Source organism: Chiloscyllium plagiosum, chromosome 15 (genome assembly GCF_004010195.1).
Source record: "Chiloscyllium plagiosum isolate BGI_BamShark_2017 chromosome 15, ASM401019v2, whole genome shotgun sequence".
NCBI lineage: Eukaryota > Metazoa > Chordata > Chondrichthyes > Orectolobiformes > Hemiscylliidae > Chiloscyllium > Chiloscyllium plagiosum.
In genome coordinates this window covers 8898712-8916377 of record NC_057724.1, presented here as the reverse complement: position 1 = coordinate 8916377, position 17666 = coordinate 8898712, and the positions used below count along the sequence as shown (strand labels likewise).

The 17666-nt window shown below is 43.9% G+C and overlaps 1 protein-coding gene across 1 annotated transcript in view; it reads right to left on the bottom strand.

Moving 5' to 3' along the window:
* LOC122557092 (sodium-dependent serotonin transporter-like) overlaps positions 1–6881 on the bottom strand; it is a 33337-nt gene extending 26456 nt beyond the window's left edge. Inside the window, exons 1-3 of the mRNA XM_043704388.1 lie at positions 6299–6881; positions 3845–3971; positions 3165–3296 (exon numbers count right to left, since the gene is read on the bottom strand). Coding sequence (XP_043560323.1) covers positions 3165–3296; positions 3845–3918 — 206 coding nt within the window. The 5' untranslated portion in view covers positions 3919–3971; positions 6299–6881. The remainder of the gene's footprint in view (positions 1–3164; positions 3297–3844; positions 3972–6298) is intronic.
* Between the last annotated feature and the right edge of the window lie 10785 nt (positions 6882–17666).

The following is a 17666-nucleotide window of genomic DNA, read 5'->3' as shown; positions in this document are numbered from 1 at the left end:
CCTCTAGCTTATCTCTCCACGCTTCAGGCTCTCTGCCTTTATTCCTGATGAAGGGCTTTTGCCCGAAACGTCGATTTTGCCTGTCCTCGGATGCTGCCTGAATTGCAGTGCTCTTCCAGCACCACTGATCCGGAATTAGGGGAGCAGGGAGTGATCCTGCAAATAAAGAGAAATGTGTTCCTGGAAAAGTGGTATACAGTAACAGGCACCACACCACATGTAACCTTACTGGTAAATAAGGGATATCAATCTAAAGACTTAGGATCTATGGCCAGGCATGTAGAAACAGTCAGGGAATGGCATATCATCATGACAGGGGTTTGGGAATCCAGAGATGGCAGCTATATTAAAATCCTAGCATGCTGCAACTTGACAGGGTACCCGAAGGAAGTCAAGGTAACACTCCAGCGGAGCATGCCAGTGACAGTGGACGAAGGTGATCAATATGGTAATGAGCAATTGGATGCATTAATAGCCACTTTGTGGTCACAGCATGATACAGATGTGGGAGAGTGAAATCAGTTAACCCAATGGAAATATGGTTGAAACCAGGAGCTGGGACAGTAGTGAAATTTCTGACAAATGAAGTTATCCCAAGGTTTGGAAATTAGTTTAGACAATGGGTCTACCTTCATTCAGAAAGTAGTTAAGTTGGTGCTGCAGTCTTTGAGAATCAAACAGAGGTTTGGGTGTGTGTATCATCCCCAGTCACAGGGTATGGTGGAAAGGATTAATGGGATATTGAAAGCCAAATTAAACAAGATCTGCGCAAGCGCCAGCCTTAATTGGGTTGATGTGATGGCGCTAATGAGTTATCGCATGCAGACTAATCGCATGACCAACCTAACACCACATGAGATGCTCACTTGTAGACCTATGCCAGTACTCAGATGGAGAGGCCCATATGAAGAGCCTAGCATGGAGCGGTAAAGCTTAGAACTTAAGCAATATATGCAGCAGCTAACTATGATACATGAGGAAACACAAAGGGAACCACCACCTGCTAATGAGGAAGGACCTATTAAACCCCAGGTTTGGGTGTACGTGCGGGTTTATCGAAGACGCTGGAATGAGCTGAGGAGAGAGGGACCTTTCGTAGTGACTAAGTCATCATCTACCGCCAATCAAGTGGAAAGACGACACATAAGGTACCACCTTAATCATTGTATTAAAGCTCTTCCATCAGCACAAACTAACTCTAACACTGAGGTAAATGGAGCTGAGGCACTTGGCCACGGGCAGGGCACACAGGAGGCTAGTACTCCTCAGCAGGATTCCGAACAAGGTGCAGGTGAAGTTCTTGGGGATACTGATCATTCTAGAAGTGATTGTGATGAAGATGTGGAGCATAGTTCTCCTGGCAGTGGGGATGGGGAAGACATGGGAGATGCCCATGATACACCCCTCGCTGATGCCAGGTCTGCATACTCAAACTTGGAGACCATTAATTTGGCAGACCTGGACTGGTAATGCCAGGGTTGCTCAGGCTGGGAGGCAAAGACATATTAGAAGTGCAGACCTTGCTGCCCTAACATGGGTACGCAGCCGTGACGATCACTAGTATCAATGGGAAAACTATACAGCTGTAATGATGGCTAGATAATGTTGGCTAGAAAATAATATTTCTTGTGTACAAAGGCAACCCCGTCATACTATGTTGTCCCTATGCCTTATAACTCGGCCACCTGTACTCAAAGGCGTTTGCAGCACTCTAGTCGACCTATTAATCTGGATGATTCATCAATTTACAGGCAATTTCATTGCCCATTTTGGTGACTCCTACTTCAGGCCTCTACGTTCTATCAGCAGGATGATGTGGGCAGGCAGCAACTCCAACGGTGGTGTGGCTATAGTACCCCCGGGTCCACCAGTAAGACTAATTACACATTCCCTGTGGCTGTTTTCAGGATACGGGAAGGGTTGAGTTTTGGGGCGAGAGGGCAAATATGGAAAATAAAGAACTTGAAAGCATAAGAAGGGTTAAAGTATGAAGACCACTAGCAACCTGTGTTCTGTGGAATGCAGGAAGGCCAGAAGGGATAACCATAGTGGAACATTCCTACACAAATTAGCAGAGTAAGGTTAAGGCTGAAAGGTCACTATGGCGAGATGAGATAACACAAGTAATAAAGCAAGTTTCTCTGTTAAGTGTTATTATGACAGGATTGGGAGTGTAAATATTTAGGACATGACATTAAAATATCTAATTAATAGTTGGTAGAGTCAGCTTGAGACAGGAGACTATTGTACTAGATGGAATAGCTAAATATCTATCATGATAGGTTAGTCTGCAATGAAAGATCACTGTAGCAAAAGTGATAATAAATATCTAATCATCACATTAGGAAAATATCTAGTAGAGTCTGGAATGAAAGACCATTATAGCAGAGTTAGCAATAAATATCTAACCGTGACATTAGAATAACATTAAGCAGAATGTACAACTAAAGAGATAATGGGAACTAACATCACTGGCTTATTGTGTAGCAAGAGTGAGATACTTTGATTAATATAGTTGGACATGCTGATAAGCTAACAGAAACATGATTTAAAAAAAAACATCCGCAGACCCTGAGGTTCATGGGCATTCGAGAATCAGCTTTCTCAGTGTCACGGTTTTTTGTTTGCAAATAAAGGACCTACTTCTTGAGGAACTCTCTGCGTCTCCTGGTGGTTCTCTATATTTTCTCCACAACACTCTCAGCTACCTTCCCCCCAGCCCCCTCCCATTTATCTCTCAATCCCCGAGGCACCCAACCTCATTCCTGATGAAGGGCTTTTGCCCTAAAGGTCAATCTTCCTGCTCCTTGGATGCTGCCTAACCTGCTGTGCTTTTCCAGCACCACACTCTCAACAGTTATCAAGAACTGATCTACTCTAATCCCATTTCCCAACACTTAGCCTTGTATCCTTTGGTGTTTCAAGTGATCATCTAGATAGTTCTTAAACGCTGTAGCCGTTCCTGCCTCTACCACCGTTTCAGAAAGCGAATTTGAAACACTGAAAAGCAATATTTCACTCTGTTTTGATTGTGAACAACATCTCTGCAAGGCGACCTGACACCAACAGCTGGTGAAGGAAATACAGCGAATATATTCATGGGTATAAAACACAATTGCTCATTTAAACTGTTGCCAAATCAAGGTTTCTCACTGAACACTAACCCTGTAACATGGGCATGGCTTTCCACACTGCAACCGGTCCGAGGTTGGCAAACTGCCCAAAGGGAGTTTCCAAGAAAAGCATTGGCATCCCAGCGACTGCCAGCATCAGAATGTAGGGAATAAGGAAAGCACCTGCAAAATATAGAAAAGGGAGAGTAAAATAGATTGCCTGAATATTAATGTCACCAGGTTTCACATCTAATAGTTCATTTCGTATTAACACAGGAATGAAGTGTTTTTGACAGAAGAGTGTGGCTGCTGATTGTAGATTGTACACAGGATCGGAATACAAAAAAGATACAAACAACATTCAGGGATCTACAAAACAGTGTCGCTCCAAAATCTTAGGTCAGCCACACCTGCTGATTTCTCCAGTGCTCTCTATTTATTTCACACACCTAGCATGCGCAGTATTTTGCTTTTATTTAGCTTTGATAATTATACTTGGCAGCCTCAAGATGACTATCAGAAGGAAATGCATGATTCCAATGGTCAGGAAGTTGGAAAGGGCCTCATTATAGGGTTGGAGCTTGGAGTGAAAGTACAATCAGTGCTGTCGAATGAAACTTCTTACATTGATTCCATTTCCCTCAGGAAAGCTGTTTCTGTCATGCTTATGGACCAGGGTGAAGAATCATAAATGTAACAAAACATAGTATGACACCATAAGACAAGGCTACCTGCAAACAGGGTAATCTTTACAAGAATGCCAGAGAGACTCTTCAAGTTTGGGGTGATGTACCACATTCTCCATTTCATCCTGGCCTTTGGAGAGCCTCAATGTTACCTCTGTGCACTATTTTCTGTCTTGGAAAGAGGAAGGGACAAAAACTTGAAAAGAGGAGATAGGGATGAGGCAACATTGACCCCCTATATAAGGGTATTGCGAGATTGCGATGCCTTCCCTCAGTGAACACAGACTTCCCCACCCTAACACACACCAATCATTCACCAGCATCACACTCATGATAAACTCATCTGGACATTGGTGAGACCACTTGTAATTCTGTACTGCATTCAATTCTGGTCACCTTTCTATAAGAAAGACATTGTTAAATTTGAGAGGGTGCCGAAAGGATTTACAGGAATGTTGCCGGGACTGGAGGGACAATCAGGAAGCCCCTGCACCAATATCAATCAATAAAAACCACCAACAAAAAACTTTCACAAGCTAGCTTTACACCACTGAAATCTTCACCCTAGTGTGCAAGCCTTTACTGCCTGTCTTTCAGATATTGCCACCCAGCCTAATGCTACATTCCTGACCCAGTGACTGAAGCTTGACTGATGCAAACTGGTGACTCTCAAAGCAGGAAACTACGGATGGCCATGCACAGTATCTTCAAACAGCTCAATGGTGTGAAAGCCTGGCTTCAGACTGGGACAGTACGATGGCTCGGTAGTTAGCATAAAGTCGTGAGTCACACAGCACAGAAATAGTCGAACTCGTCTATGTTGACCAGACATCTCAATCTGATCTAGTCCCATTAACCAGCATTTGGCAAATATCCTCTAAACCCTGTTTTATATCATGTGTCTGATATAAAACTTGCCTTTCAAATGTTTTAATTGTACCAACACCACATCGTCTGGCGGCTTGTTCCATAACGCACCACCCTCTGCATGAAAACAACGCCCCTTGATTCCCTGCTAAATCTTTCCCAGCTCCCCCTAAACCTATGCCCTCTTGTTTTGGACACCTCCACACAAGGAAAATGACCTATTTACCCTATCCATGCCCCTCATGGTTTTATAAACCTCTCCGAGGTTATTCCTCCGCTCCGATGCTCTCACAGCGGTTAGCACTGCTGCCTCACAGTGCCAGAGACCCGGGTTCAATTCCCCCCTCAGGCAACTGTCTGTGTGGAGTTTGCACATTCTCCCAGTGTCTGCGTAGGTTTCCTCCGGGTGCTCCGGTTACCTCCGACAGTCCAAAGATGTGCAGGTCAGGTGAATTGGCCATGCTAAATTGCCTGTAGTGTTAGGTTAGGGGTATGGGTGGGTTGCGCTTCGGCAGGATGGTGTGGACTTGTTGGGCCGAAGGGCCTGTTTCCACACTAAGTAATCTAATCTAATCTAAATGCCACAGCCTATTCAGCCACTCCCAATAGCTTGGTCCCCCAGTCCCGGCAACATTCCTGTACATCCTTTCGGCACCCTCTCAAATTTAACCATGTCTTTCCTATAGAAGGGTAACCAGAATTGAATGCAGTACAGAATTACAATTGATTTGGAGATGCCGGTGTTGGACTGGGGTGTACAAAGTTAAAAATCACAACATCAGGTTATAGTCCAACAGGTTAATTGGAAGCACATTAGCTTTCGGAGCACTGTTCTTTCATCAGGTGATTGTGGAGGGCATAAATCTACAGCACAGAATTTAGAGCAAAAATTTACAGTGCGATGTAACTGAAATTATACATTGAAAAATACCTTGATTGTCTGTTGAGTCTTTCATCTGTTCGAATACCATGTTTCTTTCATGCGTAAATCACAAAATCTTTTCTAAAAAAGTTGCATTCTCAGCTTAGCTGTAACAATGGGTGTTAGCTAGACAATATGTTGAAGGTGTTAGCCCACTGTGTTCTCCGAGCTCAAAAACTGCATGAATTCATGTAAAATTCTGTTATCTCACTTTTTAGATTAGAATCAATCTAAATATCATGGCATAGACAGAGAACACAGGGGGCTAACACCTTCAACATATTGTCGAGCTAATACCCATTGTTACAGCTCAGCTGAGAATGCAACATTTAAAAAAAAGGTTTTGTGATTTACACATGAAAGAAGTGAAACTATCATGGTATTCAAACAGATGAAAGACTCAACAGACAATCAAGGTAGTTTTCAATGTATAATTTTAGTTACATCACACTGTAAATTTTTGCTATAAATTCTGTGCCTTAGATTTGTGCCCTCACAATCACCTGAAGGAGCAGCATTCCAAAAACTAATGTGCTTCCAATCAAACCTGTTGGACTATAACCTGGTGTTGTGTGATTTTTAACATAATTACAAAAGTGGTCTCACCAATGTCCAGATGAGTTTATTCTGATGAGCATTATTTGACAACACTAAGTAACCTGGCCAATGTCTATAACAGCCACAAAGTACATCCTAACTCCTATACTGACCAATGAGGGTAAGGGTACCAAACGCCTCCTTCACAATCCTGTCTCCCTGCGACTCTACTTTGAAGGAACTGTGAAGCTGCATCCCTCTGTCTCTGCTTTGCAGCACTCTGCAGGGCCCTACCATGAACTATATAAGTGCTGTCCTGTTTGCCCTCTCCAGTTTTCTTCCATTTGCCCACAAGCCTGTATCTTGTTGACTTTGCTCTGAGCAATGTGTACAATCGCTACTTCACAACGGTTAGCAACCTCCGCCTCTGGGCACTCTCACATCTGTTCCCCCCTGTTCGTAACATCAAAAACACAATTTTCCTTCGCCTTTCAGTCCTCAAAAAGTTAGGTCAGACTCTCCTCGCAAGATTTCACCCAGTAGACGCAGTTTGGACTACATTATCTATGCTGCTGTTAGACATCCCGCGCTTGCGCAATTCCGCCGATAAGCGGGTGGGGCTGTCCGCGGTGTCTCATGGGAGTTGTAGTTCTGACGTGCGTTCGCGCTCCGCAGCAGCTGGTGTCCAACGGCCAGGAGTTCGAATTGGAGCGCGCGAGAGCCCACGAACGACAGTCACGTGGTGCGGCTCGTGTTGTTGGAGTGCATCTGTAAATACCGGTGGGAAGGGGGCGATGGTTTATACACTCCCTCAATCAACATCCTCCTCATTATATAAACTACCCCGATCCTGTCCATCAACTACTCCCAGAGATGGCTCTCCCATAGTCAAATCTGGCCGTTACTGCCCTACCCCTATTGGAAAGTTACAGAGATAGCGGCTGAAATCCTTCTGCCTATCAACTATTCACACCGGGATTCCCAGTTTAGAGAGCGGCACCATCCGGGCTGTTCACACTGTGGGGAGGTTACAGCTTCTCCCCACGTCTGCATGAGTTCCCGCTGGGTGCTCTGGTTTCCTCTGTCTGAAGGTCTGCAGTTTAGGTCGATTGGCCATGCTGAATTGCCCCTAGTTTTCAGGAATGTGTAGGAAACGCGGGGATACAGGAATAAGGTGGGTGGGAGGGACAGTGCAGAAACGATGGGCTGAATGGCCTCTATCTGCACTGTTGGGGATTCTCTGATTCGTTGTGATGTGCATAATTTGACATGAGTAGCATAGTATGAAGGATCATTAGTTGAATAGCAATGTTAAGTGCATGAACACTATTATCTCAAGGAAGCTTAATGAGGAAAGGCTGAGAGACTTGGGTCTGTTCTCTTTGGAAAGAAGGAAGCTAAGAGGGGATTTGACAGAGACATACAAGATGATAAGAGGATTAGATAGGGTAGACAGTGAAAGTCTTTTTCCGAGGATGATGATGATGATGTCAGCTTGTATGAGAGGGCATAACTACAAATTGAGGGGTGATAGATTTAATACAGCTGTCAGAGGCAGGTTCTTTACTCAGAGTGGTAAGGGTGTTGATGCCCTACACGCCAATGCAGTTAGCTCAGCCACTTTAGGGAGATTTAAACAATCCTTGGATAAGCCCATGGATGATGATGGGATAGTGTAGGGGAATGAGCTTAGAATAGTTTACAGGTCGGCGCAATATCAAGGACCGAAGGGCCTGTTCTGCGCTGTATTGTTATATGATCTATAAATAGATCTCTGGGGTAGGGGAGTCCAGAAATAGAGGGCATAGGTTGAGGGTGCGGGATGAAAGATACAAAAGGGACCTAAGGGGTAATGTTTTCACACAGAGGGTAGTGCACGTATGGAATGAGTTGCCAGAGGAAGTGGTGGAGGCTTGTACAATTGCAACATTTAAAAGACATCTGGATGGGTATATGAATAGGAAGGGTTTAGAGTGATATGGGCCAAGTGCTGACAAATGGGACGAGATTAGGTTGGAGTGTCTAGTCGGCCTGGATGAGTTGGACCGAAGGGTCTGTTTCTATGCTGCACTTCTCGATGAAAGAGCACATTCATCCTTCATAAAGCCACAGTGTAGGATCTCAGCAATCCTCTCACATGTGCTGAACTACTGTTAAACACAAAGGAGCACAAATAATCGTTCCTAAGGGTCACTGGAGCAAAATGTTTGAAATTGAAGCCTTTTTTGAGATGCTGTCTTCAGTTCTCCTCCCAGCCTCCAGAAATCACAACTGGCACCACCTGAACCACTGAAGTAATATACTAGTCACCATTCACATGTCTTGAAGTTAGCAGCAACTTCCAGCTGGTCAGAAAGGTCAGCTATTTTTGTTGGGATAGTTTGTGATTGTCTGCAATTTAACAAAAACATACTTTTTTTATAATTGAAACTTGATCACAGTGCGAGTGTGGAGTAAGGATGAATGGCATAGCTGTTGGTGACTGCAGGTTAAAGTGCTCTCTGGTTCATTGAATGTGATTTTTTACACCATTTATTTGTTCTTAGTGTTTTCCTCTCCCCTGTATTTTGGATTTCATGACAATACTTCCTTCATATCTGTAAGCCAAATACAGGAATATCCAAACATTGTGACGAGTTCTGCTGTGGGTTTGGGCAGAGTAAGTAGTCAGTCTTCAAGGACCAGTTACCTCCTACCATATTCTCATCACATTCACTGGTGGCAGCCTGGGGACAAAAAAAGGAAATGGCAGATTTAAAAACAGAAATGGTTGCAGAAACTGAGCAAGTCTTGGCAGTGTGTATAGAGAGAAAACAGAATTAATGTTTCAAGTCCAGTGACCTTTTTTCAGAGCTGATAGTACCTTGGACAAAACTGTACAAAAGTTGATGGAAAGTGAGCTGACCAAGCCCAAAGAGAAAGAAAGTTATACTATCAACCATTCCTTTGTCTCACAGGGAAGAGAAAAAAAGCTGATGATGGGGACCATAAGTGAAAATTGACTGACTCAGTTAAAAGCAGCCCAGGTCATGACTGGGCCTAGAGTAGGTCAAGGACATTGTTAACTCAGTTGGCCAGATGGATGGTTTGCATTGTAAACCAATGCAAACTGTATGAATTCAGTCCCTGTACTTTGAGGTTACAGTAAAGAACTCTTTCTCAACCATTCAAGCGTGGTGACCCTCAGCTTTAACCAATACCATTCATCGCTCTCTAATGAGAGAGCAATCCTATAGTCTGGTAGGACAATGGTGACGTGACCTGACAAAGGTGCTCAGCCCCTAAAATTGAACTCAATATTGAAGGCTGAGGGGTCCCCAAGCAGAAAACAAGATGATGTTCTTCCAGCTTCCACTTAGCCTTGCTGGAACTTAGCTCTGCAGCAAGCCTGAGATAGAGATGTTGAGGAGGGAACACAATAGCGTGTTGAAGTGGCAGTGAACTGGAAGCTAAGGGTCATTTTATAGAATGCAAATGTTGCATAAAGTAGTGACCCACTCTGCAACTTACCTTCCCCAGTGTTGAGACCACATTGTGACCAGTGAATACAGTAGACCAAATTGAATGAAGTGTGGGAAATGGGTCAAAACACAGCTATGTGCTCTGCTAACTCCAGTGGCTGGGAATCCTCAGTTCAGGAAAAGTGTGGACCTTTGAGTGACCTGCATCAAGGTGACATCATCAGAACTGATGCACCAGAGATGAAAAATCTGAAAGGATGGGATGGGGTTCTTACAGGAAACAGGATGAGGGTGTATAGTGTCAAAATGTGGTGCTGGAAAAGCACAGCTGGTCCAGCAGCATCCAAGGTGCAGGAGAGTCAATGTTTCAAGTGTAAGCTCTTCACCAGGAATGTGGGGTGGGGAGGCACGGTGAGAAACCGTGGTAGGTGGGAAGGTAGCTTTGAATGTGATAGGTAGATGAAGGTGGGGGATCATGCACCTCCACACCACCTACTGTGTTTGTTGCTCCCGATGTGGTCTCCTCTACATTGACAAGACAGGACACCAACTTGCAGTACATTTCAGAGAACCTCTGTGACACATGCACTAAACAACCCCACCACCCTGTGGCCGAACATTTCAACTCCCCCTTCACCAAGGACATGCAAGTCCTGGACCTGCTTCACCACCAGATTCTAGCCATCTGACACCTGAAAGAAGAACACCTCATCTTCTACCTTGGGATCCTCCAACCACATGGGATCAGTGTCAGTTTCACTAGTCCTCTCCTCTTCCACCTTACCCCAGATCCAACCCTCCAAGTCAGCAACACCCTCTTGAACTGTCCATCTTCCAACCTATCCAGTCTGACCTATCACCATCAACCCCACCTTCATCTACCTATCGCATTCCAAGATACCTTCCCCTCAGCTCCACCACCCTCCCAGGTGAAATGACATCTGACAACTTGTCAGTGTTCAAGAATGTGATGCCGAGAGTTCAGAGATATTTTCTTCCTGTTAGAGTGAAGGGTAAGGCTGGTAAGATTAGAAACAATGGATGAATAAAAATATTGAGGTGCTCATTAAGAAAAAAAATCTTATTTCAGATATGGACAATTTGGTTCAATTGAATCTCAAAAATCAATATAAAAAGAGTGTAGGGACATTCTTGAGAGAAATCAGGAAGGCAAAGACAGGATGCGAGGTAGCATTGGCAGGTAAAGGTTAAGGATAGTCCAAAGAGATTCTACAAATGCATGAACAGCAAGAGGGTAACTAGAGAGAGCATAGCGTTCAGTATAGCAAGGCAGCAGTGCAGTTCCATGATGTCACCAGAACATGCTTAGTTACAGATTCCTTCATGGAATGTGGGCATAAGTGTCAAGACCAACAATTGTTATTCATCCCTCAACACCCTTGAAGTGGATTCCTGGCTAGAAAATTATATAGGCTGGTTATGAACTAGTCAGCTACATTGTTGTAAATCTGGAGTCATATATAGGACAGACTCAGCAAAAATAACAGATTACCTTCCCTGAAGAAAATTAGTGAGTCAGATGTGTTTTTGTAACTGGTCACCGAGTGTAACTTGGTAAATGAGACCTATAAAGTTAAAAATCACAACAACAGGTTTGAGGTCTATCAATTGAGCTTTTCTATTTATATTACTAGTCTGATGTCATTATCACTATCTCTCCTTAAATTACTCCCCTTTGTTTACTTCCTCTAGTTTAAAAGAGAATTTAAGTGTCTACCAGGGACGTACTTATTTCCTTAAGCATTGAAAGTCTTGAACTAAAAGATCAGATTTTACTTTACATAATGAATAGTATAAATCTCACCAGATCTTACTTACCAAGGCCTCTGCTCATCTCACACTTGCTTCATTTCCCATTTCATAAACTAATGCTTTCCCTGTGGTATTCAGTTTAAATGTTTTAAAAACTTATCCACATCATGCAGTTTTTAAATCCCTGGTCAGCTGAGGTTGAAGATCAAGAAATAAAAAGGATCGAGCATGGTAGGTAAAATAAAAGCATCTCTTTCACCTCTCACCAAACTCAGTGTTCCTACTGAGCATTCCATTCCATTAACTTGCCTTATTTATTCTATTGGATTTCAAATCAATCTCTTATTAAACAGATATGAACACCAATTAAGTCAGAGTCAATTAAGGCATGGAAACAAACTCTTTGTTCCCAACCAGTCTCTTCCTTGGTTGGGAACAAGGCCTCATCTTCCACCTTGGCACCTGGAGGAACAAGGCCTCATCTTCCACCTTGGCACCTGGAGGAACAAGGCCTCATCTTCCACCTTGGCACCTGGAGGAACAAGGCCTCATCTTCCACCTTGGCACCTGGAGGAACAAGGCCTCATCTTCCACCTTGGCACCTGGAGGAACAAGGCCTCATCTTCCACCTTGGCACCTGGAGGAACAAGGCCTCATCTTCCACCTTGGCACCTGGAGGAACAAGGCCTCATCTTCCACCTTGGCACCTGGAGGAACAAGGCCTCATCTTCCACCTTGGCACCTGGAGGAACAAGGCCTCATCTTCCACCTTGGCACCTGGAGGAACAAGGCCTCATCTTCCACCTTGGCACCTGGAGGAACAAGGCCTCATCTTCCACCTTGGCACTTGCAACCACACGGAATTGGCTATTCTCAGTTGCTGTGCAGCAGTAGCCTTAATTTGGTTGACTGACCCTGATATGATTGAACGGAAGAGCAGATTCAATGGGCTGAATGGCCTAATTCTGCTAATGTATCTCATAGTCTTATTGCCTTCTCCAAGAGATTTCAGACTTAAAAATGGTAACTTTAAGTGCCAATTGCACTTTGCGCCACAGCATCAGTCAGTGGCAAACAGTACTCACTCGTATTGAGTTACTTTCAAAAGTTATTGAAATATGATTTCTCAGAATCCTTGCTGCTTCTCCTAATTCTTGTTTCATCTTCTGGACACCCTTCCAGCCTGCCTCAGGAGTTGATCTCTGGGTTATGAAGATTTTTGAAAGGAGGTCACTCACTCTGAGGAAACAGCATGTTAGCCACCAGCTGCAGGAAAATTGAGAGAGAGAGAGAGGGGAACACTTAGTTCAATGATGCAGATTGAAAAATTCAAAGTAAAATCATTCTAAGCGGATTCATGGGGCATTCACAATTGGGGACAAGTGAGTGTACTGTTGGAAGTCAGTGTGGGAGGCGTAGTATTAAAGGATTCAATAGTCCTTACTAAATTACCTCGAGAACAAAAACATGTCTTAGGAAGCAACTATAAGATCTAAGTGGAACTCTGTTTTGATCCTGTCAGTTGCATGATTTGGCAGTAGTGTAAACTGCACACTCATCCCAGTGGGGTTTATCAGGATAGGGTATGCACAGTCAGGGAAATATCGATAAAACCAGGGGAGATGAGTGACAGTTATGAAGTGCAATGAGTCATTGTATGGCACTCAGCAGTATTTGCCCGACATAAACATGTCTGTGGGTGAATGGCCAAGAGTGTGTTTATACAGGGTCCAGATCCCAAACAATATGATGTTCCGAAACAGTCACAAGACGAGGTAGGGAAGGTAATACAGAGTTTGCTGCAACAAGGGATACCAAGACCTGTTGCTTCCACTAACAACTCACCTATTTGGCCGGTTACGAAGCCAGACAGTTGCTTGAAAATAGCAATTGACAACCGAGCATTGAACAAGGCCACCCCGTTTACAGCCCCCACCATAGCAACTAACCCAGAGATCGTAGTCAAGCAAAATGAGGATGTGCAGTGGGTCACCTTTTTGGACGTAAAGTAATGCGTTTTCGTCAATCCCACTGGAGAAAGAGTGCCAATATAAATCTGCATTTACTTTCCAAGATCAGCAATATCCGAGGACCACCCTGCTACAGTGATTTCCTAATTCCCTGTCCATATTTCAACAACGTCTAAGGGAAGTGTTAAAAGAATTTTCGAAACCTTAATGTCTGTTGCAGTATGTTGACAACTTGCTTCTACAAACCAGAACTAAAGAGGAACATTATCAGCTGCTAACTGAATTACTGTAATTGTGGTATGAGTTGGGTCTGAAAGTGAACCCTAAGAAAGCGCAGGTATGAAGCAGGATATTACTTATCTGGGAATGATTCTGTCATCGGGGAAAAGAGAAATGGACAAATGAAGGGTCAAGGCGATCAGCAGATTCCCTGTTCTGTGGGATATCAAAGGGTTGAGATCCTTCCCAGACTTAGTGGGGTCTTGCAGAGACCACACATTGACCACTAAAGCAGCCCCACTGGTGGAGTTTTAGATTAGATTTTTTTTCAGATTAGATTCCCTACAGTGTGGAAACAGGCCCTTCGGCCCAAAAGGTCCACACCGACCCTCCGAGGATTAACCCACCCAGTCCCATTTCCCTCTGGCTAATGCACCGAACACGATGGGCAATTTAGCATGGCCAATTCACCTGACCTGCACATCTTTGGACCTGTGGGAGGAAACCAGTCCACCCGGAGGAAACCCACGCAGACACGGGGAGAATGTGCAAACTCCACACAGACAGTCGCCTGAGGCTGGAGTCAAACCTGGGACCCTGGTGCTGTGAGGCAGCAGTGCTAACCACTGAGCCACCGTGCCACCACCCATTATTATTAAAAAAGAATGTGGCATTCGAGTGGAAAATGAAACACAGACAAGCGATTGCAGCTCTAAAGCAAGCACTAGCTGCCATGCCTGTTCTGAAAACCCCAAATCCAACTGAGCTGTTTTCATTGGAGGTAGGCACCACCTTCTCGAAATTTCTGTTATAGGAGATGCACATGAAATTAAGATCAGTAGCATACACCTTACACATGCTGTCACTGGTAGAGCAGGGGTACACAGTATGTGGAAAACATTTGCTAGCTATTTCTGGACAGTGCAGCAGTTTACCTACATAGTACGACTAAACCCATTTCCAATTATTAACAGAACATACCTCAGCACAGCGACTATTAGACAGAAGGATTAAAGATGGTTCAGTTAGCTGAAACAGAATTGCTAGGTGGACACTGTTGCTACAGGGAAGGAATATCACCTGTGAAAGGAGTAAAAACCATCACCATATTAGGAGAAAACTTCATTTACCAGGGATGACATTCGAGTGGTAATTGACGGCAGTAAATGATCCCAAGGGCCCATTTGTATCAAAACAATTGGGAGGGGGTAAGATGGGGCTTGAAAGCAGAGAGGCATAAGAGATAATCCATCAATGGACCAAACACACTAAAATAATTAGAACTCTTCCTGATAAAGCGAAGGAGTGGTTGTGGAACAAGTTCTGGAATTGGAGAGTCAATATTCAAATATATCTATGGATCAGAATTCTGTTACTTGTTACTGTAGTAGCGATTCTGTGTGCACTAATAATTGTCATACTCAATATATGTTAGCTTAGGAGGTGGACAAATGAAATTGTACGAGAATGGAGGTTGAGGCTGTAATGAAACAGAAGGAAACACTGTGAATTAAGTTATATAGACAATATTTTTTCAGATACCAAAAGTGGAATGTAGTGGACAGCGAAGACAGTTACCACAGATTACAATAGGATCTGGACCAGATGAGCCAATGGGCTGAGAAGTGGCAGGTGGAGTTTAATTTAGATAAAAACGAGGTGCTGCATTTTGGGAAAGCGAATCTTAGCAGGACTTATACACTTAATGGTAAGGTCTGAGGGAGTGTTGCTGAACAAAGAGACCTTGGAGTGCAGGTTCATATCTCCTTGAAAGTAGAGTCACAGGTAGACAGGATAGTGAAGAAGGCGTTGGGTATGCTTTCTTTTATTGGTTAGAGTATTGAGTACAGGACTTGGGAGGTCATGTTCTGGCTGTACAGGACATTAGTTAGGCCATTTTTGGAATATTGCGTGCAATTTTGCTCTCCTTCCTATCGGAAGGATGTTGTGAAACTTGAAAGGGTTGCGAAAAGATTTACAAGGATGTTGCCAGGGTTGGAGGATCTGAGCTATAGAGAGAGGCTGAACAGGCTGGAGCTGTTTTCCCCGGAGTGTCGGAGGCTGAGGGGTGATCTTACAGAGCTTTCTCAAATCAATGGGCGCATGGCTAGGGTAAATAGCGCAGGTCTTTCCCTGGGGTGGAGGATTCCAGAACTAGAGGGCATAGGCTTAAAGTGAGAAGGAAAAGGTATAACAGAGACTTAATTGGCAACATTTTCACGCAGAAGGTGGTACATATATGAAATGAGCTGCCAGAGGAAGAGGTGGAGGCTAGTACAATTGTAACATTTAAAAGGCATCTGGATGGGTATATGAATAGGAAGTGTTTGGAGAGATATGGGCCGGGTGGTGGCAGGTGGGACTAGATTGGGTTGGGATATCTGGTCGGCATGGATGAGTTGGACTGAAGGGTCTGTTTCTGGGCTGTACATCTCTATGACTCATTTTTTGCATGTTTGTTTTATATATATATCTTGAATGTAAGTTTGCTCGCTGAGCTGGAAGGTTCATTTTCAGATGTTTTGTCACCATACTAGGTAACATCTTCAGTGAATCTCCGATGAAGCACTGGTGTTATGGCCCGCTTTCTATTTATATGTTTAGGTTTCCTTGGCTTGGTGATGTCATAGAGTCATAGAGATGTGCAGCACGGAAACAGACCCTTTGGTCCAACTCGTCCATGTCGACCAGACATCCCAACCTAATCTAGTACCATTTCCCAGCACTTGGCCCATATCCCTCTAAACCCGTCCTATTCATATACCCATCCTGTTCTTTTCTGAGAGGGTGATAGGTGGAATCCAAATCAACAAGTTGGAATGCCATGCTTCTAGGAATTTTCGTGCATGTTTCTGTTTTGCTTGTCCTAGAATGGATGTGTTGTTCCAGTCAAGTGGTATCCTTCCTCATCTGTATGCAAGGATACTAGTGATAGTGGATGTGGCTAGTTGATGTTCATGTATCCTGGATGCTACTTTTCTGCCTGTTTGTCCAATGTAGTGTTTGTTACAGTCCTTGCATGGTATTTTGTAAATGACATTAGTTTTGCTTGTTGTCTGTATAGGGTCTGTCAAGTTCATTAGCCGCTGCTTTACTGTGTTAGTGGGCTTGTGGCTATCATGATGCCAAGAGGTCTGAGTAGTCTGGCAGTTATTTCTGAGATGTCTTTGATGTAGGGGAGAGTGGCTAGAGTTTCTGGATGCATTGTGTCCACGTTTGGATTTGTTGCTGAGAAATCAACAGACTGTGTTCATTGGGTAGGCGAAAGTGAGGACTGCAGATGCTGGAGATCAGAGTCTAGATTAGAGTGGTGCTGGAAAAGCACAGCAGGTCAGGCAGCATCCGAGGAGCAGGAAAATCAATGTTTCGGGGCTGATGAAGGGCTTTTGCCTGAAACATCGATTTTCCTGCTCCTCAGATGCTGCCTGACCTGCTGTGCTTTTCTAGCACCATTCTAATCTAGACTGTGTTAATTGAATACCAGTTCTTTTTGAATGCGTTGCATAGGTGATTTTCCTCTCCTCTGCATAATTCCTCTGTGCTGCAGTGCATGGTGGCTTCTTGAAATAATGTCCTAATGTGGTTTCGTTTGTGGGTATTGGGATGATTGCTTCTGTAGTTCAGTATTTGGTCTATATGTGTTGTTTTCCCGTAGACACTGGTTTGAAGTTCCCCGTTGACGTTCGCTCTACTGTGACATCTAGGAATGGCAGTTTGTTGTGGTTTTCCTCCTCTTTTGTGAATTTCATGCCTGTAAGGATGTTATTGACAGTCTTGAAGGTTTCCTCTAATTTGTTTTGTTTAGTGATGACAAAGGTGTCATCCACGTAGCGGACCCCAGGTTTGGGTTGGATTGTTGGCGGAGTTGTTTGTTCGAGTCTTTGCATTACTGCTTCTGGTAAGATTACTGATCTCGGAGATCCCATGGGTGTTCTGTTGGTTTGTCTGTTGGGTTTGGCATTGAAAGTGAAGTGGGTGATAAAGTTGGTGATGTCTGATGTATGTGTCTTTGGTTCTTCTAATAGTATAGTCAGTATTTCTTTGGCCTGGTTAATGTTGATGTGAACAGGGCTGTTACATCAAAGGAGACCATTACTTCATCCTCTTCTATCTTGATG